This window comes from Balearica regulorum, chromosome 4 (assembly GCF_011004875.1).
Source record: "Balearica regulorum gibbericeps isolate bBalReg1 chromosome 4, bBalReg1.pri, whole genome shotgun sequence".
Classification (NCBI taxonomy): Eukaryota; Metazoa; Chordata; class Aves; order Gruiformes; family Gruidae; genus Balearica; species Balearica regulorum.
In genome coordinates, this window is record NC_046187.1 from 65,489,360 (window position 1) to 65,516,755 (window position 27,396).

Consider the following 27,396-nt stretch of genomic DNA (forward strand, 5'->3'; position numbering starts at 1 on the left):
TGACTTTGGTCTGCAAAAAAAGTAGAACTTGATCTGATGTGTCTGGTTTGTATCAGTGTAGCCATACATCACTTTAGTGTCAGATAACTAGGAATTTGAGATGTTGCACGTAGACCAAATGTTAAAATGTTAGCTCTGTTCCTCTGCACCATGCTTTGATTGCTTTCCCAGCATACCACATGCTGTGCCTATGTTCTCCCAAAAGCCAGCTCTATATAACTGAAAGCACTAGCCCCGATCATCGCATTCAAGCTGTAGTATACCAAGCTCAGCACCTTCATTCTGCTCAGTGGTTTTTCCTTTTTCCCAATATATCTTTACATCTGTCATTCCACTCCTGGATTTTTCCCTGTCTCTGTGGCTTGGAGGGTGAAGGGCAAGAGGAAGTAATGTGATAAACAATGCTGCTTTTTGAAGGCATAGGTCACAAGAGTAAATACCTTTTGATTTATTTTGTCCTTACTGAAAAGTTAGAACAGATTTTTACATATGCCATGATCTCAGTTTTGGAGCTAACTCATCTCTTGTATTTTTCAAGTAATTTGTGTTCTGAACATAAATTTCAGCTTTTCATCTGATTAGTGTAGCATAGATAGATGAGAAGAAATGTGATAAAATCTGAAACAGTTAACTGAGCAAAGGATTGAGACCATGATGTACAGTACATTGTTTTTTATTGATACTTAACAACTGTTAATACTATTGAAATCTTGCCCAGCATATGAGATCTGAGTTTTCTTCTAGGAGTTTGAACAACTGAAAACTTACATTGTTGTTAGTGGGTGGACTGGCAGAAAAGAATAAAGAAGAATTGCTAGAAACTCTTGCATAATTTTCCATGAGAAGCTGGAACTGATACAGTAAAGTGTTGATTTATGGCCTTTTCAACTTCTAATCTCATTAAATCAGAGTTAAATCATGCTGTAAACATCTCTCAGAATAAAAGCATGTTACATAGAAAGTGTAAGAAAAAAACTCTCTAAAACTTACTAAAAATGGAGGATAGCTTCTCAACTCTCAGAAACAAAATCTGTCCCAATAACCTAATAAAATTGTAGAGAATCATGGCTTTCAACTTGTATAAAATGGTGTCGTCTTTGCAGTTGCTTGGATACTAGAATGTCAGTTTCTTCTGAGTACTGAAAGTGGTCTGCTCTGCTCATTCTGCCATGTCTATAAATTTCTACTACAAGTACACGTATTGCATAAAATTCCCTTAAAAGTGCGGTGTACTTTGTTTTTCTGTTTGACAAGTTCTGATTACATTAATGCAATGAGAGATGGTGAAGCTGCTGCTGAAGTGTGCTTGGCTCACTTAACAATTCAGCAAGTTAGACCCACTCCATGGATTTTTCATCTGTGAATGTCCACTACTTCAAGTCTTCTTTTTAGTCTGTTAGTAATGTACATCATAAACAGATTTTCAGATAGTGGAAAATGAATTTAGAGTCTGCATTTGGTTCACTTTTGTTACATAGGTTGATTTGCATGAAGAATATTTATATTCATCCTTCAGAGAATTATTGCTATTTCCTTGCTCTGTACTGAGCCTTCACCTCTGCTTTCACCTCTGGAGTGGACATAGAGTCATAGAATGGTTTGAGCTGAAAGGGATCTCGAAGATCATCTAGTTCCAACCCCCCTGCCATGAGCAGGGATACCCTCCACTACACCAGGTTGCCCAAAGCCCCATCTAACCTGGCCTTGAACACTTCCAGGGAGGGAGCATCCACAACCTCTCTGGGCAACCTGTTCCAGTGCCTCACCACCATCACAGTGAAGAATTTCTTCCTAATATCTCATCTAAATGTCCTCTTCTTCAGCTTAAGGCCATTCCCCCTTGTCCTATCGCACCATGCCCTTGTAAACAGTCCCTTTCCAGCTTTCTCGTAGGCCCCCTTTAGGTACTGGAAGGCTGCTATTAAGGTCTCCCTGGAGCCTTCTCTTCTCCAGGCTGAACAACCCCAACTCTCTTCATAGCCTGTCTTCATAGGAAGACCATCTGATGAGGTCTTTGTGGCCCTCCTCTGGACTTGCTCCAACAGTTCCATGTCTCTCTTTTACTGGGGACCCATAGCAGGGGGGTTGGAACTAGATGATCTTTGAGGTCTCTTCCAACCCAAACCATTCTGTGATTCTGTGACCCCAAAGCTGGACTCAGTAGTCCAGGTGTGTGTCTCACAAGAGCAGAGTACAGGGACAGAATCACCTCCATTGACCTGCTGGCCATGTTTCTTTTGATGCAGCCCAGGATACGGTTGGCTTTCTGGGCTGCAAGCGCATGCTGCCAGCTCGTGTTGAGCTTCTTGTCCAACACCCCCAAGTTCTCCTCAGGGCTGCTCTCAATCCATTCTCTGCCCAGCCTGTAGTTGTGCTTGGGATTGCCCTGGCCCATGTACATGACCTTGCACTTGGCCTTGTTGAACTTCATGCGGTTCACATGGGCCCACCTCTCCAGCCTGTCAAGGTCCCTCTGGATGGTATCCCTTCCCTCCAGCGTGTCAGCCATACCACACAGCTTGGTGTCGTTAGCAGACTTGCTGAGGGTGCACTTGTTCCCACTGTCCATGTCGCCGACAAAGATGTTAAAACAGTGCCGGTCCCAGTACCGACCCCTGAGGAACACCACTCGTCACTGATCTCCATGTTGGTCTGCATGTCGTGTAATACTAGTAATGGAACTTAGGTTTTACAAAGCTCGTTTGACTTGTAAATCTAAAAGCACTTGATGGTAGATGAGACCTTCCTGTCCTTCAAATGAGAAGACAGGTATAAAAAGGACTTCAATGACTGACTGACTTTTGTGCTGCAAATTAGTGATAATAGAAAAGGAATTTTCCATCAACTGGACTGTGCTATGATGGTAATGCCGTGCTGCCTCTTTGGATTCATTGAGTTTTATGGACTGTCTTTTCTGATGTGAAGAGGGACTTTTTATGATTAGCCCGTAATTTGTGAAAGCTGGATACTCACTTTCTTGTGGTTCGAAGTCCACTAGTGGTCCTTGGCTGGGCACGCTGAAGTTTTAACAGTACAGTACTGCATTTAATTTGGACTTGCACTGTTGAAGGCCCTTTTTAGTTCTGTGTTTAAATATTTGAGGTATTAAATGGCTGCTTAACTGTCCTTGTAGTCCTTTTGTTAACCTATGATAAAACAATGTTTTTCTCTAGATGCCTTCTGAAAAAAACAAAAAAGAAAAAAAAAAGCATTGAATCTGAAACAAATTCTTAGGAAAAGGAAATTACCTTTTGATCTTGCTATTGAAGGGATTTAATTTGTTAGCTAATCCTTCTAAGACAGCAGTAACCATACGCAATTATTTTAATATGAATAATTTCAGTATGAATAATATGCAATTATTTTAATATGCTAATGCAAATAAGTAAACAAATCCTTTTTTTTTTTTTTTTTTTCAGGTTAATATCTCTAAAAGTCCTTAACAGTATTGTATTGCTGGGGAAATCATGTCAGTATGTAAAGGAGGCAAAAATGGAGGAGAAATTATTCAATCCTGTTCTGACTGCCACTCCAGGGAAGCCGGCTGGCAAACAGCAAAGCATGTTTAAATCTAACCAAGGTAAGGCTAACTGTCTTGTTTTGTTTTCAACTGTAACAAAAATTGCTTTCAAACTAAATTGATTAACCAGATGTATGATATTGCTGCACAGTAACCCTGTCGCTGGACCTTAATTGTACCATATCACAGCTGTGAGCACCAGTCTGTAAATGTAATAGAATTTATTGCTTTTAGTTCATGCATCTCCTTTTCGTTAGAAATACTCATCTCTGATAAGATCCCACCCTGATGTGCGGAGGTGATAGAAACATCAGAACAGTAGCACAGTTTTGCATGAAAATCACGATCATGGAATGGTTTGGGTTGGAAGGGACCTTTATAGATTGTCTAGTCCAACCCCCTCTGCCATGTCACTGCACAACTAAGTAAATATTTACACATCGTGTCAGGCAGTGCTGAAGTTTAAGAAGGAAGCAATGTATGCATTTCTTATGGAGATTAATGTAAAACATGGCACACAACAGGTATAATTGCTTGTAGTTGCCATAAACACATTCATGTTGCCCTCTATGTCAACGACCAGCTGGAGCGCATGGAGCTCCACCTGGGGATGGAGGAGGAGCCCACCGAGAGCCTATGGGTCAGGATTAAAGGGAGGGCTGGGGCAGGGGACATCATAGCAGGGGTCTGCTACAGGCCGCCTGACCAGGGAGACCGAGCAGATGAAGCCCTCTATAGGCAGATAGGAGCAGCCTCATGCTCACAAGCCCTGGTCCTTATGGGGGACTTCAACCATCCTGACATCTGCTGGAGAGACAGCGCAGCTGAGTCTAAGCAATCCAGGAAGTTCCTGGAGTGTGTTGATCATAACTTCCTCCTCCAAGTGATAGAGGAGCCCACAAGGAGAGGTGCAATGCTGGACCTTATTCTCACCAATAAGGAGGGCCTGGTAGGGGACGTGAAGCTCAAGGGTAGCCTTGGCTGCAGTGACCACGAAATGCTGGAATTCAGGATCCTCAGGGCAGCAAGGAGAGCACTCAGCAAGCTCACTACCCTGGACTTCAGCTGAGCAGACTTTGGCCTCTTCAGGGATCTGCTTGGTAGAATACCATGGGACAAAGCCCTGGAAGGAAGAGGGGCTCAAGACAGCTGGCTAATATTCAAGGGTCACCTCCTCCAAGCTCAGGAGTGATGCATCCCAACAAAGAGGAAGTCAAGCAAATCACCAAGAGGCCCCTGTGGATGAACAAGGAGCTCCTGGGAAAAGTCAAACAAAAAAAGGAAGCCTACAGAGGGTGGAAGGACAGGTAGCCTGGGAAGAATACAGAGAAACTGTCTGAGCAGCCAGGGATCAGGTTAGGAAAGCGAAAGCCCTGATAGAAATTAGTCTGGTCAGGGATGTCAAGGACAAGAAGAAAAGCTTCTATAGGTATGTCAGTGATAAGAGGAGGACGAGGGAGAATGTGGGTCCCCTCCGGAGTGAAATGGGTGAACTGGTTACCTGGGATATGGAGGAGGCTGAGGTGCTCAATGACTTCTTTGCCTCAGTCTTCACTGGCAAATCCTTGAGCCACACTGCCCAGGTCACAGAAGGCAAAGGCAGGGACTGGGAGAATGCAGAACCGCCCACTGTAGGCGAAGATCAGGTTCGAGAATATCTAACGAACCTGTAGGTGCACAAGTCCATGGGACCTGATGAGTTGCATCCGCGGGTCTTGAGGGAACTGGCGGATGAAGTGGCCAGGCCACTCGCCATCATATTTGAGAAGTCCTGGCAGTCTGGTGAAGTTCCTGCCGACTGGAAGAGGGGAAACGTAACCCCCATTTTTAAGAAGGGTAAAAAGGAAGACCCAGGGAACTAGAGGCCAGTCAGTCTCACCTCCGTGCCTGGCAAGATTATGGAGCAGGCCCTCCTGGAGACTATGCTCAGGCACACGGACAACAAGGAGGTGATTGGTGACAGCCAACACGGCTTCACTAGGGGCAAATCGTGCCTGACAAACTTGGTGACCTTCTACGATGGGGTTGCAGCGTCTGTGGATAAGGGAAGGGCAACTGACATCATCTACCTGGACTTGCGCAAGGCATTTGACACTGTCCGCAGGACATCCTTGTCTCTAAATTGGAGAGACATGGATTCGATGGATGGACCACTCGGTGGATAAGGAATTGGCTGAATGGTCACACTCAAAGAGTTGTGGTCAATGGCTCAATGTCCAAGTGGAGAACGGTGACGAGTGGTGTTCCCCAGGCGTCAGTACTGGGACCAGCACTCTTCAACATCTTTGTTGACGACATGGACAGTGGGATCGAGTGCACCCTCAGCAAGTTTGCCGACGGCACCAAGCTGTGTGGTGTGATTGACACACTGGAGGGAAGGGATGCCATCCAGAGGGACCTTGACAGGCTGGAGAGGTGGGCCCATGCAAACCTCATGAAGTTCAACAAAGCCAAGTGCAAGGTCCTGCACATGGGTCGGCGCAAACCCAAGCACGACTATAGGCTGGGCAAGGAATGGATTGAAAGCAGCCCTGAGGAGAAGGACTTGGGGGTATTGGTTGATGAGAAGCTCAACATGAGCTGGCAGTGTGCGCTTGCAGCCCAGAAAGCCAACCGTGTCCTGGGCTGCATCAAAAGAGGCGTGCCCAGCAGGTCGAGGGAGGTGATCCTGCCCCTCTGCTCCGCTCTGATGAGACCCCACCTGGAGTACTGCGTCCAGCTCTGGGAGCCCCAGTACAGGAGAGACATGGAACTGTTGGAGCAAGTCCAGAGGAGGGCCACGAAGCTGATTGGAGGGCTGGAGCACCTCTCCTATGAGGACAGGTTGAGAGAGTTGGGGCTGTTCAGCCTGGAGAAAAGAAGGCTCTGGGGAGATCTGATTGTGGCTTACCAGTACCTGAAGGGGGCCTACAGGAAAGCTGGTGAGGGGCTGTTTATCAGGGAGTGTAGTGACAGGACAAGGGGTAATGGGTTTAAGCTGAAGGAGGGTCGATTTAGATTACATGTTAGAAAGAAATTCTTTACTGTTAGAGTGGTGAGGCACTGGAACAGGTTGCCCAGAGAGGTTGTGGAGGCCCCATCCCTGGAAGTGTTTAAGACCAGGTTGGATGAGGCTTTTTGGGCAACGTGGTCTAGTGGAGGGTGTCCCTGCCTGCGGCAGGGGGGTTGGAACTAGATGATCTTTGAGGTCCCTTCCAACCCTAACCATTCTACGATTCTATGATAAGCTTTGTGAGATTCAAATAGGAATTTCAGCTGGTCTCTACTTTCTTCATTTCGAGTCTGTGAAGTATGATTTTCTCCTCAGTGTTAGCAGTTAATACATAATTGGAATGGGGCATTATTATATTCCTGTGACACGTTATAGAAGGAAACAGAAACCTTCATTGTTCCAGTCAACTGATTTGGATTGTATGTCTTCCTTTGTGAAGAGCTCAATGAGAGCCCTAGAGAACTTAACAGTGAGGCTTTTATTGTGTTTGCTCTACTGCTTGCCAAAGACTTGAACAGCTTGAAATGTAAGGTGCTTATTAGCTGTCATAGTGTCTCGCCAGCACTAGTAGTTTCAGTCCTAAATCTCTGTATCTCACCTGTGTCAAATCACATTGTGCAGAAACTTGGTGCATACGTTTATTTTTAAATAGCTTAAATTCATAGAGTTGCTTTAGTTTCATCATGAAAGAATGTAATGTGAATTGGTCTGAATGTCTTTTGCATTTCATTAGATGACTGTTAAAATGATAATGTTTTAATTAAACATCCTAGTACTACTCTTGGATGTGAGACTTAGTAAGTCATACTTACTTAGATTGACTCTTAAACTTAGAGTAAATAAATCCTGAAGACTATTTTTAGCTGAAGCAGCAGCAATTTTACTAGGTCAGTCAGGAGAGATGCTTATTTCCTCAAATGGCAAGATTTTGATTGAAAAGTAGCTATGAAAAAGCTTTTCTTGATGTTATTTAGAGTATTCTTAACTTCCATCAGTGATGAAAAAAGTTCAGTTTTGTGGTGGGTTGACCCTGGCTGAAGGCCAGGTGCCCACCAGAGCCGCTCTATCACTCCCCTGATTCATTAGACAGGGGAGAAAAGGTACAATGAAAGAAAACTTACGGGTCGAGATAAGGACAGGGAGAGATCATTCTCTAATTATCATCATGAGCAAAACAGACCGAACTTAGAGAGGGAATTCATCTTATTTATTACTAAGCAAAACAGAGTAGAGGAATGAGAAATAAAACCAAATCTTAAAAACACCTCCCCCCACCCCTCCCATCTTCCCGGGCCCAACTTCACTCCCGGCTTCAACCTCCGCCCCCCCCAGCGGCACAGGGGGACGGGGAGTGGGGGTTATGGTCAGTTCATCACGCGGTGTTTCTGCCACTTCTTCATCCTCAGGGGAAGGACTCATTGTTCCCCCGCTCCAGCGTGGGGTCCCTCTCACGGGAGACAGTCCTTCACGGCCTTCTCCAACGTGAGTCTCCTCCACGGGGTGCAGACCTTCAGGAGCAGACTGCTCCAGCGTGGGTCCCCCACGGGGTCACAAGTCCTGTCAGCAAACCTGCTCTGGCGTGGGCTCCTCTCTCCACGGATCCACAGGTCCTGCCAGGAGCTTGCTCCAGCATGGGCTTCCCACGGGGCCACAGCCTCCTTCAGGTGTCTCCACCTGCTCCGGCGTGGGGTCCTCCACGGGCTGCAGGTGGAATCGCTACACCCCCTCATCCTCCCTCCATGGGCTGCAGGGGGACAGCCTGCTTCACCATGGTCTTCACCACGGGCTGCAGGGGAATCTTGCTCCGGCGCCTGGAGCACCTCCTGCCCCTCCTTCTTCACTGACCTTGGTGTCTGCAGATGTTCTTACATCTTCTCACTCCTCTCTCTGGCTGCAAAAGCACTCTCTAACTGTTTTTGTCTTTCTTAAATATGTTATCACAGAGGCGCTGATTGGCTTGGCCTTGGCCAGCGGCGGGTCCGTCTTGGAGCCGGCTGGCATTGGCTCTATCAGACACAGGGGAAGCTTCTAGCAGCTTCTCACAGAAGCCACCCCTGTAGCCCCCCCGCTACCAAAACCTTGCCACGCAAAACCAACACAAGTTTTTAACAGTTTTTCAGGGTTTTCTATACCTTTTAACAGCTCTTTATTTACTAGAAACTTCAGTTATGTGAAAGAATGATTTTACTTTTACCGTTCCAGTTTCTGTGTGCCTGCATTATTACTGCTGGGCTCTGCAATTAGTTAATCCCTGTGCCCCACTTATTTTTTTTTTTTTAAATACAGTTTCTCAACCCATCTCTTACTAGAATGAGGGTGAGGGTATTAATCTGGTCTACTTTCTATCAGTTTATAATGTAAGTCAATTTATTTTCCTAAGAGTTTCCACCTTATCCAGAAACAGTTTAAAATTTTGAAGGAGAAATTTTCATACTTGCTCTTAAGGGATGGAAGTTCTAATTACTGGTAATCATTTAGCAGCTGACCAGCTTTCTCTGGAAGCTGCTGGGTTAGAAAATACTTACCTTTGTAACAAAGTTCTACAATTACCATTCTTGTCTCCTTTCTCGATGCAAGTTTAGTACCTTTGACGTGCATAAGATGGTAATCCATGTACCTTCAAGTAGTAGATAGTATACTGTGAAGAGATGAGATACAAAAGTTTTTGGATAGTGCTGCCTTTCTGACAAATGATGTTCCTTTGGGCTTGTCTGCAGTACTGTCCACATCAGATTTTTTTCAGATTCCTTTAGAAACTATAGCTCAGTCTTTATGAGGAGGTAGTAAATAAGAAAAAATAATTTCCTTGTCATTTGCTTGTGCATTTTAATTCTTTAAAAGTTTAACAAATTGTGGAAACAATACATGAATATTACTTAGAAATATCTTAGGTTAATGGAGCCAGTGTTCAGTTCCACTGAAGTAAGAGGCAGGAATAAAAATAGACACCTTTAATAGAACTGCTTTAGGAGCCAGTACTATTAACTGTGTAGCAGTGCATGAATCATTTATTAGCTATCCCTAGAGAAGCCAGGTTTATTGTACATGTGTAGAGGATTAGGCACATCTAGTTCCTGCTACAGAGATGCCTTTTCTTCATTTCAGTAGAAAATATTTGTGTGATTCACATGACAACTGTCCAAAATCTTTTTGCCTAAGCCAACAAAATTGAGTATGTAAACCAGAAGAATGCAGTGTATGCCCTAACATCTGCTGCTTATCCTCTTCTCATCTGAACTTCTGTAGAATTCGTTTTCTATCCCTCTACCAAATTAGAAGAGGAAATCTGTTACGGTAAAACTAAGAAGGAGTAGTGGCTTCCACAAAGCATTCTTCTGTTGCTGCTGCTGACTTGATGAATACGCTTTTTCAGGACAGCTTTGGGTGAATCTGGATGTCAGAGATGCATCTGTATGACTGTGTTAAATTCATTATTATTTTTGTAATTGTTTACTGTTCCAACAGGAATTTCCACAGATGAAAATGGATCTACATCAGTTACCAGTCAGCCTGTGCATCAGAAGGAGAATACGCCGTCTTTACTTGTAACAAGCAATTCTGATCAATTTCTGACAACTCCTGATGGAGAAGAAAAAGATATAAGCCAAGACAGTTCAGAATTAAAACATAGGTCTTCAAAGAAAGACTTGTTGGAGATAGACAGGTTTACTATTTGTGGAAACAGAATTGACTAAGATTTTGGGGGTTTTGTTGTTTGTTTTGTTTTTTTGGTTTTTTTTTTTGTTTTTTTTTTTTTTAAATCAATGTGCTAAGGATACTGAGCTGTTGGGACAGCAGATGCTACCAGAATGGACAATTGCCAAAAAAGGCACATAAATATTTATTTAAAAACTTAAATTATTAATGGCAAAAAATATTAATTTCTTTCTACAAGTAACTTGGCTTGGTATCTGGTCAGGTCAAGTAAGTGATCTTTAACTTGCCTCTTGGAAAATGTGGTGGATCATGAGTCTCTAGCCTGGTGGCAGAGCTGCAGTATGACTTTTCTGGAAAATAGACTGGAAAAAAAAAAAACATTATCCTGTTCTGCGTTGTGAAACCATGCTTCCAGAACATACTACTTTTCATGAAGGTTCCTCCAGTGTAAGGATATTCCTGGAAATGTATGACAACTTGACCGGAAGCTTGCCTTTCCAGTTACCTGTTTTATTAAACATCTTCAAGCAGAATTCAAAACTTGTGCTTGTATCAACAAACGCATAAAGCATTGGTACATAAAACAGTAAGTCAAGATAGTTATTCTTGTCAACAAAAATCTTTTCAAGATGTATCTTGAAAATCTTGTAATCAGAATAAAATTTTGCCTTTAAATGAAAGACTTACTGCATACTATTTTATCTAAATACTAAACACCAAGGAAAGACCACGGTAATGAAGGTTCTGCTTAACTGGGCAAATATGAAGCATAATCATTTCTTGTGTTGTGTGTCCTGCAAGGCAAATTATTTATAAAATTAGTTTTACAAGCCGAGGAGTTTTTGTTGCTGTAGGAAAAAATAATAAAGGGGCACTTCTATATGTTGAGGAAAGGCAGTGTTAATTGGCAGCAAGCAACGTTTGTGTTAGAACTGTATGTGTGTAAGAAAAGAATATTACACTGCATTTTGGGTTTAACTCTGATAAGAATGACATGTGTGTATTAACTTGCCGGAGAACATGCCTGTAAAAGCTCATACTGACAATCAAATCGGAATTAGCCATTTTAATTGGTTGGGTTTAGCCAAACTTAAGTAGATGGACTAGATCTGTAAAGAACATTTAAGCATTACAGTGCATCTTAATTTCTAGTGTGAGATGCAGTTGTGGAAGAACTGGTGAAAGTTGGTTGGGAATCCTCAGACCAAGAATGGAATAAATTTGAGCTCAAAACTTAGGCTGGGGACTTGTTTCAGAAGAGACCCTTTAGGTAATGATAAATTCTTCATATATTGTTGTTAGAAGACAGCATTAATTTCAAATGCCTTTTGGATATTTAAGTAAGCACCAGTTTCACTTTCCAAGGGAAGGTATTGTATAAGTACTCCAGTGCTGAACAAATGAAGACAAAATTTGCTCTTTGCTAATTTCATAATTTGTCAGAGTGGGGAAAGCCAAAGTGTATTTGGTTTATGAACATGTGAAAGTTTAATGTATATGCTAATCCCTGAAACTTGCGGGACTAATAATACAGCAAATGGAGACAGTTGGATAAGAGTTACCAGGTATCTGAGCAGGCTTGGTGATGAGATGGCTTTGCCGTACAGGTTAGTGTGGTCTGCTTTGGTGGGAACTTCTTGCTGCAGTCTTTCAGCCTTTCCTCTGCCATCAAGAGTAGCTGGAGTCACGGCCAAAATCTGTGGTTATGGTTCAGGGACAACAGTAAAAAGAAGAGGACTTGTGCTGGGGAAAAATCTGAAATTCTTTAATTTTTGATGTATTTTATACTAATTGGAGATGTTCACACATTGAAATTCAGATTATCTGTCAATTTGCTGTATCTTATTTTTGAATTATTTAGCAGTTGCTAAAGGAAGCTTGGAATTGCTTTCATATTTTTTTTCTGTTGAATGACATTCTGTATCAATTTTATAAGTGCATCTTGTGTGAAACTCAATAAAATTCAATTTTGTAATATTTGTTTAAAAAAGGAAAAGTACAGCGTCAACATTTCTTTCTTCATATTCAGAGTTGGTGAACTTGCAATGTATTTACTGTATTAAATTCCAACTTTCATAAAGTAAGATTCTTGCAAATGTGGGACACGAATGTGCGTAAGGACTGGACTATCAGTAGCCTTACGTTTGATTTATTTCTGTAGCAGTTGGTTATTCCCACTTGTAGGAAGAAGGTATTGATGCCAGCCTACTACTACTATGTTTTTTAAAGGCAAAACCCATGTAAATGAAAAAATATGTCTGAAGGGAGTTGTAATTTCTGTAGTCAGTTACTACAATTGGACTAGTTACACCTGCACAGCAAAGCCAAATGTAACTGCAGTGTAAGCTCCAGCAGATCCTTCACTGTGCCCGTGACAGTAACGGAGGCATTGCAAGTGCAACTCTTCCCCTTAAACACTCTGAAAGGCTGGTAGGGGCCCGGCTGGGCATGAAATTTCCTTGTTTTCTTTTTCTCCAAGCTCTCTAATTGTCCTTAGGTTCTTGTTTGGGATCAATATGGATTCCTCGAATATCAACAGTGCATCTTTAATGAAACATCACCGCTTCATCTCTGACCCTGGGTGATTCTCTCAGAACTCTAGAGGTGGCTGGAGTGTGGGGGTGAACAAACCACAAAACAAAACAAAAAAGACCATCATCTATAGATGCAATTCTTTATTTCTTTGTTTTCTTGAAAAGCTGCTGTCTTAACAGTGAAATAAATAAGAGGAGGTTATTGGTTAAGGTTATTGGAGGTTAAGCAGTGAATAAATTGAGTTCTTCAATTAATAAATCCCTCCAAGCCCAAAATCTAGCCAGTTCTGATGCAAGCGGTGATATTTCAACTGAAGTCACAGGTGCCAAAATAATTCCAAAAGCTCACACTGAGTACGGTGTATATTCATAATTAGTACTATTCATTATGGGAGCATTAAGGAACAACCATGTTTTCCATAGGATTACTTAATCTTTTGAAGTCTTTCAGATGTTCATCAGCCAAACAGAATTTCCCCTCAAGCAGAGTAGTTTTACAGTCACAAGTACACTGTTAATTTACTTGCTGCTTAATTTAGAGTGAGTTTGTTGAAACTTTTCGAATTTGCCTTGTTTGGGCTTTTAGTGCAAAATTTTCTATATTCTAAATATTCATTTGGAAGTCAGTTTTGGTAAGTCAGCATAGTTCTTACGGTCACTTGTTAAAGCCAGTATTTGCCCAGTTGTGGTTGCTACACCAGCTCAACTTTTGGGCTACGATTCTGAATGGTGGTGGCAAGCAAGGATGAAGGCAACTTAAATTATAGCACAAATGTAATCAAACCCTGTGAGACTCTGAAACATTGTGGCATTTCATCTTACCAGCAGGGCCACTGCACTGTGAGTAAACAAGGAGTTGTACCAACTGTGTCAGTCTTGGGTCCTCATGGCTTCAGAAACGCTCTTCACAATTACTAAACAAAGTTTGCTCTTACAACTTCAGAGTAATTGCTCTTAGAAATTTGGACTATGTTCATTTTGCTGACTCCCATGAAGCAAATAACTTTGTGTAAGGACTAAGCAGCTTGCAAAGGGGGCTGGAACAAACTGAAAGCGGTGCAATGGGACCATCTTTATCTCAAGGAAGTTCTTCTGTACATAGTGGTAGGAGACTTAGCTTAGGCTGTCAGAAACACCTACTGTGTCATTTTTGTGTGTCCTCTCTAGGAGAACAGTATCTTTCGTCGGCCATGCCAACTAAGCCAGAGCCTAGCTGGACTTTTTTAGGACTTTGGTATCTGTTATACTGTGATTTAGAAAAAATGCTGCCAACAGAGGAGTTGTAAGAAGGGTCATTAATATTTAACACCAAAGAACACTCTTTAGTAAGCTCGCAGCTCTAATAACAGAAAAATCCAAAATGCTAATAGGTTTTTAAAATATTTCTCAATTTTGACCAAAACACTGTTATCATGTTTGCAATGAAATAGACTATTTTAAAATGTGCCCTTATTGTAAATACACTGCCCACCTGCAACTCGCAGCTACTCTTTTAGGCTGCGTAGGCTCTCATTTCTTCCATTCATTGCTACTTTGTAGGAGCGTAATGCCGTGAAACAGAGCCGAGGTTTCACTCGTGATTGGAGGCAGTTCTGTGTTACAGCCGAACCGCAGGAAGTGTTGAGCACCCGGGGGGAGGGAGGGAGAGGGAAAGGCGTCGATTCTTTGTGAGTACAGAGATGGGGGTTGCAGCAGCACTACCTTGGGTTCTAAGTTTTTTAGGGTGACTTTGGTGCAGTTCAATTGTAAACTTTGCTAAATAAATCCTGTATTGAATAGGCAAACACATTGCATGTACTAGACGTTAGATTGCATTTACTACTTCTACGTTTTTATATCAGAAATTGCTTACTAATCTTAGATCAGTGGTATGAGAGCAATGTTGCAAGGTAAGTATATTTTTAGTAGACCAATTTCTGGTGTTCAGGGAAGGCTCAGGTTTGACGTCAGTGTTGCTCCTTCCCATCCGTACTTGGTTTGCTGGACAAAAGGAGTAAGAAATTTCAGTGTATGTTGAGTACTTTGAATGTCAGGAGGAGTACGTTCCTGTGATGCCCAGTCCTGATGGATGCTTCTGTCCCCTGTTCCTGTTGAAAATAAATTGTCAAGGTAGCTCAGGATTCACTTGTTTGATGCTGACAGTTTAAAATTGGTATTTGAGAGAAGTGGAATTGGGGAATTGTGGGAAGTGATGCCTCTAATTTACTGGGGGTTGTGGCAATGAAACTTAAAATCCAGCACCGGGCAGTACATAGTTAGGCTCTGTACACCAAATGAAAACGGGAAGGTATTTGAGTTGATGCTAGCAAGTGTGATCCTGGTGACAGGACTGACTGCCAGTCCAAAATTTTCCTGCTGATTTGGTTTGAACTTGACATTCTTGTTAAAGGCAGCAGTACAGCTGTCAGCCAACTTCTTTCTATAGCCAAGGCAGCAGGAGCCGTGCTAAGCTAGTCTCTTCTGGAGACAGCTCTTGGAGTATCAGATGTATACATATCTAACCCCAAAGCTGTGGGACCTTGTTTTCGGGTCAGTTAACGCTTTCTGCCCTTCGGAGTCCTGCAAGGCGTAGCTGTAACGAAAGTGAATCGTGCATCGACGCGTGGCACCAGCTACTGATTTGACACAATGTCCTTCATACAGTAGCAGAGAATGCAGCTATTAGGCTCGTCTGAAAATCTGAGTTGTCCTTAAAATGACTGTGGCATCGGAGAGGGAGAGTAAATTCCACTCCCTCTGAGGTAACGGTGTGTGGTGCTTATTCCGCCATTTAGTGACTGTATTTTGCAGAAGTAAATTCTTTAGCTAGTTTTTTGACTAGACCTTCATTTCTTAAAAGCAAGGACCAAAGCCCCGGTGCGTATTTAATAAGTGATTCTTTACAGTAGATGTTCTGCTAATGGAATCTGTGCAATTTTGTGGAATTGATTTACCTGCTTTGTATATCTGATGTTCAAAAGCGTAAATTGCACGAGGGAAGTTTCAGCTTTTGGTCTGGATACGTGTGTCATTTCTTTTATTGCTATTTATTTAATTGATTTGACAAATTTAGTTTCTAAAGCATTAAAATTCCAGTAGTTCAATTTTCAGTAATGTGGATTTTTGTCCTGAGGGGCCTGAGCTCTTAATGTTCTAACCAAACTACAAACTCTAAGAAACAAAAATACAAGCTCTATAGTTTCACATAACCACTGTAGGGAGCAAGATAATCTCTCATTTCTCTCTGGTGTGAGTAGTCCGTGAGTGCAGGAAGAGCACTGTGAGTAAGACACAATGCACAGTATACTCAGTTTACAGGTCTTACCCTTTACCTGTAAATTCTCCTTACATTTTAAACACCAAAGAAAGGAGCTAGGTTTTAATCTGTTCTCCTTGCTGTCATTTTGGGTATGTCACATTTTCATTGGTTATTTAGTGTTCACCCAGGCCATAATCTGCAGCTTTTGGTTTTTTTTTTTAAAAAAAAAAAAAAAAAAGACTGAATAAATCTTGTCTGTAGAGGAAAATATTCTCACTGAAATTTAACTTGAGAAGGGAATAGCTCTTGGACTATTAAAAAATGTTGGTTGTCTTATTTTTATAGTAATTACCTTTTCTTCCTCTAAAGATAATTGCTGGCTTTGGGTTTGCATAATATTCCAAGTAGCTGTCGACAGCCTGTGGTGAATAGTGATGTGGGTATCAAATTATCAGGGTTATGATTTCACTAGTGAGTAATAGGAGTCTGAGGACACCTGGTAACCTTCAAATACAATCCTGCAACGGCTACAAACCAGGTATCCTAATTAATGAGAAGCTGTGGCCTAAAAGCCACGTGAATCCTGCTAATTCTGTTTAGCATATTGTGGAGCATTTGAAAGTCTTTCCCAGTGTCTTGAAGAGAAATTGTTCAGGAGTGTTTTTCACAGAAAAAATAATCAGTGATTTTCTCCTCCTGCCCACCGTGGGGTAATGCTCAGCAGACTGGGGCTTTGAAAGCCTGTGTCGGTCATATGGTTGCTAATGATCTACAAAGAATATATATATGATTTTATTTATTAAAAAAAAAAAAAGAGGAGGAGGCTGATAAATAACTTCAACCGGTGGGAAAAAAAATGATATGTTTGAAAATAGCCCCTGCAAATGCAGAGCTTCATAGATGAAGTATAACAGTAGGAATGACGTGCATTTGGGTGCACGTTTCCAGAGAAGTGTTTGTACATGTTCACAGGGTAGGGACAAACTGCAGGGTAAAGTCTTCTTTCTCTGTCATTCTGCACTCCTAAGCCATGCCATTTTGTCACTTTGACTGTCAGCCTAGCTCCTTCAAGTCAACCAAACAGTCCCTGAACGAAATTCAGCTGCAACACTAGTTACTGGGTGCTTTTGTTCCCCTGGCTGGACACAGGGCTTCAAAACACGTAGTTCCCTCTGCAAAGGTACGTGCTGAGGACTTGGGGAAGGTCTTCCTTTGAGCAGCATTTTCTGAGATACCAGACGAGAAGCCCTTGTAAAGCAAGATCTGAATGTGTAGATGAAAACAAACCCCCTGTTCATGGATGGGTGCAATCCTTGACTCACTGAGCTGGGGGGAAGGAGGGGACCTGGCTTTGGGCACTTTATAAGAGCAGATATTTCCTCTCCTTTGTTACGCCGCTCAGGAATTGGGGCAGGTATGGTTTCCCTCTGCTGATGGGCGCCAAGGTGAGGCTAAGGCCTGATGTGAACTCTGACAGGCTCTCCTGGGTGTAGATCGCACATAGAGACCACAGCTGAAAATGGAGGCGTTTGTCAAAGCCCCCCTTGTAACTGTAAATAATGCACCTTTGTATCATGATACAGCATGATACTTGACCTCATGTTGTAATAAGTAAACAGTACACCTGCACCCAGAGAGACTCATTTATAGAGACCTCTCTTGTGTCTCAAAGCTGACTGCTGAGCACCATGGGGAGGGGGGAGAGATGGTGTGGTGGTGGTGGTGGTGATGATGATGATGGTGTGATTTGACTGACACAGGAAGAAGGCAGATGGGCTTTGTTCCGCTTGCCCCATGTAAAGTAGGGTGGGTTTGTGTGTGGGCATGTAGCAGCCTGACATACACTGTGGGAGGTGGGGGTAAGAACATCTGAGCTCCGGCCAGTGCCTCGTGGAAGGCAAAGGAGGCTTTTGTAAGAGTTATGCTACAAGTACAGAAGCTCCAGCCCTTCCACTACTGGGCCTTTTTAAGCTACTTGCCTTATTAGACCATACATACACAAAATGTACACAGAATCAGGGAGGACGGTCCAGTACACTAGGCTAGAGCAGATAGAGTATTTTGGGAGGCCAGTGTCATGATTTGGATCTTTCTGGTTTTATTCTGCTGTCATTTCCTCCTTGTTCCTCTGTGTTGGTGCTCATCACGTAGCCCAGCACTGGTGGCTGGGTTCCCTCCCATGAGAGCAGTGGAGAGCAGCTTGATGCCAGGGCTGAGGTTTGTCCTCTGAGCTGCTCAGCTGGTTTCTGCCTGCTTTGTTCCAGTGCTCACTGCTGCACTTGCTTGTTTTACTTGCCTACTTTCTTTTTTTTTTTTTTAAACCTTGTTAATCAAGCCTGTTTCACAGTATCAGAGGCCGGAGAGAGCTACTTATTCTAGCTCAGGTCCTGCCCAATACAGCGTCCAATTCACGTACCTCCTGAGAGATATTTGCTTAACATGTTCCTCAATCTTAAATGACAGAAGCTCCACAACCTTCTTGAACAGTAAATATGTACACTGCAAATGCTGTTATTACCTGTGGAAAGCTTCCTACTGTTTTAATTCTTCCTTACTGAAATTTAACCCCCCTTACTCTTTGTCCATCCTGGGCTTGAAGAATAAATTTCACATCTTCCTCCCCCTCTCTCTCTCTTACTTCCTTGGCAGCTGAGACTGCTTCATGTTTCCCTTCAGGCTCCTTTGCTAAACCACCCCAATGGGTTCAGCTTCTCTTTGTGCGGACAGCTTGCCCCACACTCGTCCTGGGCACAGAACTCAGCCGATGCCTTCCTACCCAGCTGAGCTGAGCCCGAGGATTACATCAGTCAGCTTTTAGTTGCCATATCCTGGTATGGGATTTACCTCTCAAAACCAGGATGCTGCTTCGGACCCAGGAGAGTCTGAATGTGCTGCAAGATCTATGTACTTTCTATAGAACTGCCTAATTGTTCCCAAGCCTGTACTTGTGCTGTGGTGCAGCACTGCCACAATGTAAAATCCTGTATTAGAGCAGCTTCGGTTTGATATTTTTACCGTCTGTTTCTGTTAGTCAAGTTTGTTTTGAACTCCTGTCGTGTAGTGTATTCACAGCCCCTCCTTTACCTTCCTCTGGCACCGGCACAATGCTACTGATTAAAACCGCTGAATGCCGATCGAGCATGAGGAAACTTCTGCAGAATCGTAGTGCTCCGTGATGATGAACTGGTCATAAGAACTCCCCAAGTAGGATTTCCCAACAAGCTTTGTCAACCGCTCCAAGCAATTTCATTCTGTACTATGTTTCCTTAGTTTGAGAATATCATGTGAGAGAGTATCAAAAGCCTCATGAAAATCAACATATGTGATATCTGCTGCTTCTCACCTTATGGTGTATTAGGCTGTCAAAGGGACATGCACTGGTTTAAAATGATCTGACACATTTATGTTGGCTTTCATTCATCATCATGCTAGTCTTCAAGCACTAAAAAGAACAAAACCCAAATCTGATTACTTGCCCGGAAAAATTCTGGAAGACTGCAGTTGGTTTGATCTATCATTTCCTTTTTCCCCGTTCTAAAGATTGCTCTTTTAAATCACAAGAAAACCGCTAATAACTCTGTTAGTCACTTTTTGCAGTTTTTTGTTTTGGTGCCCAGGATAAGACCTAAGCTGAGTGAAAAATCTCACGTACCTCTGTACTGATGTGCCAGAATCCCTACGGGTCCCCATGAAACTGCTGGTGGGGGGAATGGTGCCTTTGTACTGCTGTGTTTTGTCTTCATGTTGTGTTCCCACAAAGAAGGTTGATATGAGTCTAGTAAGCTCTCATAATATGTTGTGCAAAGCCTAACTGTGCCTTCAAGCACCTATAGGGATAAAAGGAGGAAAGTGCTAACCTATCACCAGAATCAATATGTATCAAAGGGCGTTAAGGAGGAATAGGAAGAAATGAAATAAACCTTCAAAGTGTCTTGCGATGTCCTAACATCCAGTGATGAGACACAAGAAAGCAAAGTCCTGTCAAAGTCAGCCAGGCAAGGCAGTGTCCCGCCATGACCCTCGAACACAGGGTGAGGGCTGCTGCTCTGCCCCTCTCTGCTCCCTGTCCTCTGCTGGCTCGGGGAGAGGGAGCAGCGTGCTGCTCGGGCAGTATTCAGGCATCTAACATGTTCAGTGGAGGGATTCCCCCATTCCTCTCCTGTCCTTCCCTTGGATTTACAGTGATGACCTGATTTGTCCTGGTCCTTAGACTTTAGTCAAGACTGAGCTGTTATTGCTTACCAATGGGCTCGTGCTACTCTTTTCCTCCCAAAGCTTACTTAAAGCCTTCCCATCCTGGAAAGCTGGCAGGCAAAGAGGCTTTCCTCATCAAGAGGATTCCCATCTTCCTCAACAGCTCACACAACATCACCCCATGGCTGACGGTAACAAAGCCATCCTGGAAACATCATCTGTGTGCTCATCCCCAGGAAGCATTTGGTTCCACCTGATCCTTGAGCAGAAGGATTAGGATTCACAAGTCTAGAGCAACATCGCTTCTGCTTTCTCTCCTGTCCAAGCCTTTCTTGAAAGGATCTTAGTTGAGCAGCTAGGGTGACTTGGTGCGTGACTCTCGGCTGCTCTTTGAAGCTTTGGGTTTTCGTAGCGGGGGGGGCTACAGGGGTGGCTTCTGTGAGAAGCTGCTAGAAGCTTCCCCTGTGTCTGACAGAGCCAATGCCAGCCGGCTCCAAGACAGACCCGCCGCTGGCCAAGGCCAAGCCAGTCAGTGCCTCTGTGATAACATATTTAAGAAGGGAAAAAAAAAGTTAGAGAGAGCTTTTGCAGCCGGAGAGAGGAGGGAGAAGATGTAAGAAACTCTGCAGACACCGAGGTCAGTGCAGAAGGAGGGGCAGGAGGTGCTCCAGGCGCCAGAGCAGAGATCCCCCTGCAGCCCGTGGTGAAGACCATGGTGAAGCAGGCTGTCCCCCTGCAGCCCATGGAGGGAGGATGAGGGGGTGTAGAGATTCCACCTGCAGCCCATGGAGGACCCCACGGTGGAGCAGGTGGAGACACCTGAAGGAGGCTGTAGCCCGTGGGAAGCCCACGCTGGAGCAAGCTCCTGGCAGGACCTGTGGCCCTGTGGAGAGAGGAGTCCATGCCAGAGCAGGTTTGCTGGCAGGAGTTGTGACCCCTTGGGGGACCCACGCTGGAGCAGTTTGCTCCCGAAGGTCTGCACCCCGTGGAGGAGACTCACGTTGGAGAAGGTTGTGAAGGACTGTCTCCCGTGAGAGGGACCCCACACTGGAGCAGGGGAACAATGAGAGGAGTCCTCCCCCTGAGGATGAAGAAGCGGCAGAAACACCGTGTGATGAACTGACCGTAACCCCCACTCCCCGTCCCCCTGTGCCGCTGAGGGGGGCGCAGGTTGAAGCCGGGAGTGAAGTTGAGCCCGGGAAGATGGGAGGGGTGGGGGGAGGTGTTTTAAGATTTGGTTTTATTTCTCATTCCTGTACTCTGTTTTGCTTAGTAATAAATAAGATGAATTCCCTCTCTAAGTTCCATCTGTTTTGCTCGTGATGATAATTAGAGAATGATCTCTCCCTGTCCTTATCTCGACCCATAAATTTTTTTTTCACTGCACCTTTTCTCCCCTGCCTAGTGCATGAGGGGAGTGATAGAGCGGCTCTGGTGGGCACCTGGCCCTCAGCCAGGGTCAACCCACCACATTCATCTCTGTCAGCATAAACTTTGGACATTTCCTATGTAGCAGCATGGCCAACTGCACCGAGTCTGAGCTAGACTTTAAAAGGATTTAGATGCTAATATATTTTTTTTAGGCACCTGAATACTTTTAGAAAAATGAATCTCTTGCATATTCTGTTGAGATTGTCACTTCTCTTTATTAAGGTGTAATAGCCATAAATATGGATTAATGGTTTTGCTTTGGGACCCCGATGCCTTGATTACAGATAATCAAAAGTCACTTTTTTCCAAGACCTGGAGCAGGCAATTAAGATGCAATATCGGTTCCACTTACAATGTCACTATCTTGACATGAAATCCTGCATATAGCGCTGTGAAGGAGAGATGAAAGGTGCAAGCTTTGCCCAATTTCCTTTGCACTTCAATAATCTTTACATTTACACTTCCAGTGAGGTGTCAAAGATTTTGATGTTATATTTTTGGATGAGAATTGAAATAAAATACTTCAGGCAAGAAGTTAAGTCTCTGAGCCTGTACTCTCAGTGGAATACCAGCAGACCACGCAGAATCAGAGAGACATGCTTCACCCTGACAGGTTTCCTATGCGATGAATGTATTTTATACAGCACTAATTTAGTGTAAAGACCCCACTCTCGTCTATCACATCTAATGAAAAAACCCTAAAGTCACATACTTCTTTAAGAAACAAAACAAAAGAACCCCAAACAAAACCCCAAAACGAAACCTCCAAAATCCACCCCCTAGTGTCTTTTTAAGGCAAATGATAGCAATTTCCAGGGCATTGCAATTTACAAAAATCTTCAAAACTATATGGGGCAGTTCCTCAGTTCTAGCTGACTTTTCCTAATTAATATAAATTCCATTAGTAATTCCTAGGTTGTAAATTGAAAGCACTAATATAGCTTATCCTTTGATGCAGTAACATTTAAAGATACCTTTAATCTGAAGTAATTAATTAGGAAATAAACTATAGTTCCCCCTAGCAAACAACTGGCACTACTTAAAAGCTTCTGTCTCCTTGAAAGTGATATACATATTAAAACACATACCCCAAATTCTGTAATAGTTTTCATTTAAGCCACAATCCTTTCTGCTTTTTGAAATGTGCAATAAATCCCTGTGCAAATATAATACCATGCTTTCACATTTCAGCCAATAATTTCAAACCAAATAAATCTCAATTAAGCTTCACAGCAACCCATTCTCCCACACTGGGACATAAAAGACTATTTCTGCTTAAGAAATTCATGAAATGAAGTACAGGGCGTCTAGCTCACTGACCCAAAATCTGTCTCATAGTAAGGACAAGGCCAGAAGGACCGATAGTGCTGGTCCATCCTAAAGAACAGCACTTCCCCGAAGCAAATGAAACTATTTGTTTTACTGTCATTGTGTTGGGTTTGTTCAAGGGAATGTGCAAAGGTATTTTGAGCCTAGGCTTCAGGATTATCCATTCTCCATGGATAAAATTCTGAACAGGTTCACCCCTCTCTGAAGCACCATGATTGATACGCACCATGAAATTTAAAAAACAAAAAGGTTTGGATACCACCTTCTTTTCTTGGACCCCCAGGCCATCTTTTTTTTTTTAAGCTTTTGTCTGTAACCCTAAAAGCTGGAGGCTTTTCCTCTAAAATAAATACATAAATTGCAGATTGTCATAAAATCGGAAGACCCCAGGAGTTCTGGCCTTAGGAAATACAGCAAGTGCAAGTATTGTGAGACTGGCAGATCTGCAGTGCAAAAATTAGGCTTGCCACCTTAACTAAACGTTTCCTCCCAGAGTGAAATGCTCCTCTACTGCAGAGAATCCACAGAAGTAGTTTCGCATTATATTACCATATAATTATACGGGCTTATTAAAAGCAATCATAGTAAGAACTGAAGAACTCCTAATTCCCATCTCTGTCATGAGCACACTAGTGAGTGTTGCGTCGGCTGCGCGTGCAGCTCCATTTCAAGGCAGCAATTAGAACAGACCCTTTTATGAACAGGGTTAGCTGGTATTTGGCTTGCAGAACAATTTACTTCTTTGACTGAAAAGTTGTCGCAAGTTGTTGAGTTTACAGTCAGACACGGCTCTCTAGAGCTAATAATCTGATAATGCAGTGAACGCTTTTTCCTTTTTTCATATATATCTGAGAAATCTTAAATCTCAGTCTTTTTCATTAAAGACTATGTCATCTTCTTTCCTGACCTCCTGATTTCTCAGCGTCCTTGAATGGTACAATTAGAGGTGCAAAGGCAGGAAGGCAGGTCTGCTCCAGATCTGATGTACCATTGGACCAAATTTAGTATGGCAGTCTAAAAACGATTGTACTGCTTTGGTGAGGTGCAGCATACATTAACCATATCTACCAGTTAAGTCCTGGCTGTGGCAGCAATACGCTACTGGAGCTCCTCAGTTCATCTGGCTGAAGTGGTGTTAGCTGCAGCAGAAAGCTAACAGTAAAATTCAGATGGGGTAAGTACTGAAAAGGCAGATTTTCTCTATCTTTATTCCATTCGAGCAACGTTCTCCAAAACACATCAATCTGTATGTCTGCTGCTCAGTCCTGGCCTAGAAACTGTTCTTTAAAATGTAATGAAATTCAGCACTGGTCACATGCGTGGAGGATGTGCTCTGAATGCATTTCTCTCTCTAGCAGGAGTATTTATTATTTGATAACTATAACTGTACTGAGTTGGCGCCAACCACTGTGCCTCAGTTCAGGTCACATTGTGTTGGGGGAGCTATAAACATGTGTTGGGAATGACCATCACTGTGTAGACAGTTGAGGATAGTAGCTGATGATCTAGAAACTTGACTTGAGTGAGTACCATTTGCTTCTAGCAGTATTCACCTGCAGAAGTTGAATGGGAGTGTGAAAATAAAACAACACAGCAATGTCTCTTGTGCTAAACCGGGCAGTCTTCATCTGTTTGCTACTCTATTGAAAAATAAGTTGAAACTATCTAACTCAGCTTTAGGGTGGAGTTTTGATAGGCTAATTCTCTTCAATGAACTCTTTGAATAAGTTGTAGTTCAAATTTGTTTTCAAGAAAAAATCACAAAATATAAATCAAACACTTCTGTTTCAAAATCCAAACATAATACAGCTGTACGGTTCTAGCGTATAGAACTGATCAAAGATTTAGTAACGCTGTTTGAAACAAATGCTGTTTCTCAAATATTCCCCAATGCAAACACGCTAACTGTTCCATTAATTTTAGAGGGTTGTAATAGGAGGCTTTCTTAAGACAGACTGAAAGCAGAGGAATGCTCATCTTTATCATCTTGTTCACGATAATGCGATGGTAAGCTCTAGAGCAGCAAAGGTCATTGTGCAAATTTCATATAGGAATTACTTAATGTCCTCACAGGTTTCACTCTGGATTGCTGCACAACTGAATCAAGACAGTGAAAGATCAGAAAAATCTTTCAAACTGTTTTAACTGCAGGAGGAAACTGAGCGTGGACACATCATTAATGCATTGCTGCTTGTTGACAAAGACTCTGGCGTGGTTTAGCGGAGCCTGAGAAAGATCAAACAGGACGGCGTTTCCTTCCTAACATCTCATCAGCCTTACTGCCAGCACCCTGGCCCAGAGCCCTGTCTCCATAGACTTTCTTTTAGGGTCCTGCTACATCTGCTTTTGCAGCTGTACCCATGGCAGTCCCCACTGGCTTCCTCTGAGCTCTTTTTCCTTCTCTTGCGCTCATACCTACGCCTACTTAAGCAATACCCAAGTGAGCTTTGTGGTTTAGCCTTGTCCTTATTAAGATTCATAGAGGATTTCCTCTTTAAACAGATACTGCTTCTGAAAACATGTCCACTTTACTATACCAGTCCTCTTCCCTTGTTGGGTATGGTTTAAATGAGAAGGTCCTGGTAACTGGTGGAAAGAAATGAGTTTCAATTAGACTGCCGAGGCTTGCTGTGGGGCTTACACACCTAGCACACAATTTCCTTCCTAACCCGGGACCCTCCTTTTAGCATCCAGCCCCTCATCTCCGTGTGTTTGTTTCCTGTCACAAGATGCTTTTAACTCCTGAATAATCTCATGTAACATAATGGTATGTTATTTAACCCCGCGGTTCCCACTGTGGGTTTAGAGAACCGACCATGGCAGAGCACAGTGACCGTCAGGGCAAAGGACAGTGCCCACGCATACCAAACAGCAGCTGCCTCTCTGAAGAAGACCCCGTTTCAGTGGCAATAGTGAAGACATGGAGATAGATGCAACTGTGAATTAGTGCACAAATAGGGTTGTCAAGAATTTCTCATTTCCAGTCACTCAGGACCACTTTTTCCAGAACATTTGGTGTTGATACTAATAATCTCTCCCTCTTTGATCTTCCCATTTTTTTAGTGCTTATTTCTCTCTCACACAATTAGTGCAAGTTGTTTGTGCCCTTTTATGGCCACCATATGTTGGAAACCTGAACTCCGCAGGGAGAGTCAGTCAGCGCTGCACAAGCTGTTGCCGTGCTTGAACAGAGCTGCTGGAGTTCTGCCAGGGGAGGCTGCTTTGGACCCGTCCTGCTGGATTTGTCTCCGTCTGTTTCCCAGACCCTGTAATGTTCCTGATGGCTCTAATGATCAGGGGAGACACTTGCACACGTACAAGCAAGAGGTAATTCATCTAATCCCCACAGATTTTCAACAATTGAGAGACTGAGCTGGAATCCGATGTCTGTGAAGGACTCCAGGGAGACATTTTCCCGGTTTATGTGCTGCTCTGTCCAGTTGTTGTTTGATGTCCAACTCAGAAATATAAACAGTATGGTCACCAGGAATTACTTTGATGAATATCTGAATATTTCTAGCATGACCACTATCTCCTCTGAGGTTTCTATTTAAAAAAAAAAAAAAAAAAAGGTAAGCTATTCAGAAAACAAACATGCTATTTTGACAAGAAGCCCAGTCAGTTCCCAATGCCTTTGTACATATTCTGTCCTGAAAAATTCACACTCTTTGCATCTGGGATGTGTAATTTTCTGCCAGATAACTTCTCTGTTTTCAAGCTACGGTTGCCCTGCAGGTGACTTCAGTGTAACTCTGCACAGCCATAATTGTCTGAATGACTCTTGGATTCCTTGCCTTTGATTTTGAGAGCATGAAGGAGCCCTTCCTGACCAATGAATGCCATCAGGAAAGCAATATTCACCCTTTATGAGTAACAGGGGGATGCTGAGTGATAAGGGCATGGTATGACATGGACTATCAGTGAATGGAAGTATCACATGAGTGCAAATAAAACTCAAATTTCTCCAGTCAATCAAATTGCAGGTAGAGAGAAAGAAACAGTCATAGAGGATGAGATGCCAAATAGTTCAAATCTCTCTTTTTCTTTTTTTTTTTCCCCTCATGGCACAGTATAGCTAGGTGTAGCCAGAAAATACTGAGAGAATGATTCAGGTTGAACAAAAATATCTCTATTTCTGTGCAACCAGAAATTAAAAGAACTGATTTTTTTGTTTTGTTTTGTTTTTAACGCTTCAGGGTGCATGTTGCTGCAAACCGCAAGAGAAGGGATGTCATCTTCCCCCCTTTAAGCTGGCTACAGACTGGACTGTGAACACCAATAACACTGAAAAAAGATTCTATTGTGGCATGATCCAGCTGCCAGCTTGAGGATGGACATTTTATTTCATGTTCTTCCAAAAACGTAATGGGAGAGGTTTCAGCATTGTCATTTTCTTGGGAAAAAAACGTCTTCCTGCTCAGGAAGAATTCTTGGGGAATTGCATGAGTGACACTTATTCCTTTTTTTTCTTTTTTTTTTTTTCTTTTAAACATTGTTATTT

The 27,396-nt window shown here is 42.9% G+C and overlaps 1 protein-coding gene across 5 annotated transcripts in view; it reads left to right on the forward strand.

The window, feature by feature from the left end:
* Positions 1 to 12,159, forward strand: part of TAPT1 (transmembrane anterior posterior transformation 1) — a 53,846-nt gene extending 41,687 nt beyond the window's left edge. For all 5 annotated transcript variants that reach the window (XM_075752418.1, XM_075752416.1, XM_075752417.1 and 2 more), the window contains 2 exons: positions 3,420 to 3,580; positions 9,978 to 12,159. In XM_075752418.1, the coding sequence (XP_075608533.1) occupies positions 3,420 to 3,580; positions 9,978 to 10,207 (391 nt within the window). In that variant the 3' untranslated portion in view covers positions 10,208 to 12,159. The remainder of the gene's footprint in view (positions 1 to 3,419; positions 3,581 to 9,977) is intronic.
* The last annotated feature ends 15,237 nt before the right edge of the window (positions 12,160 to 27,396 follow it).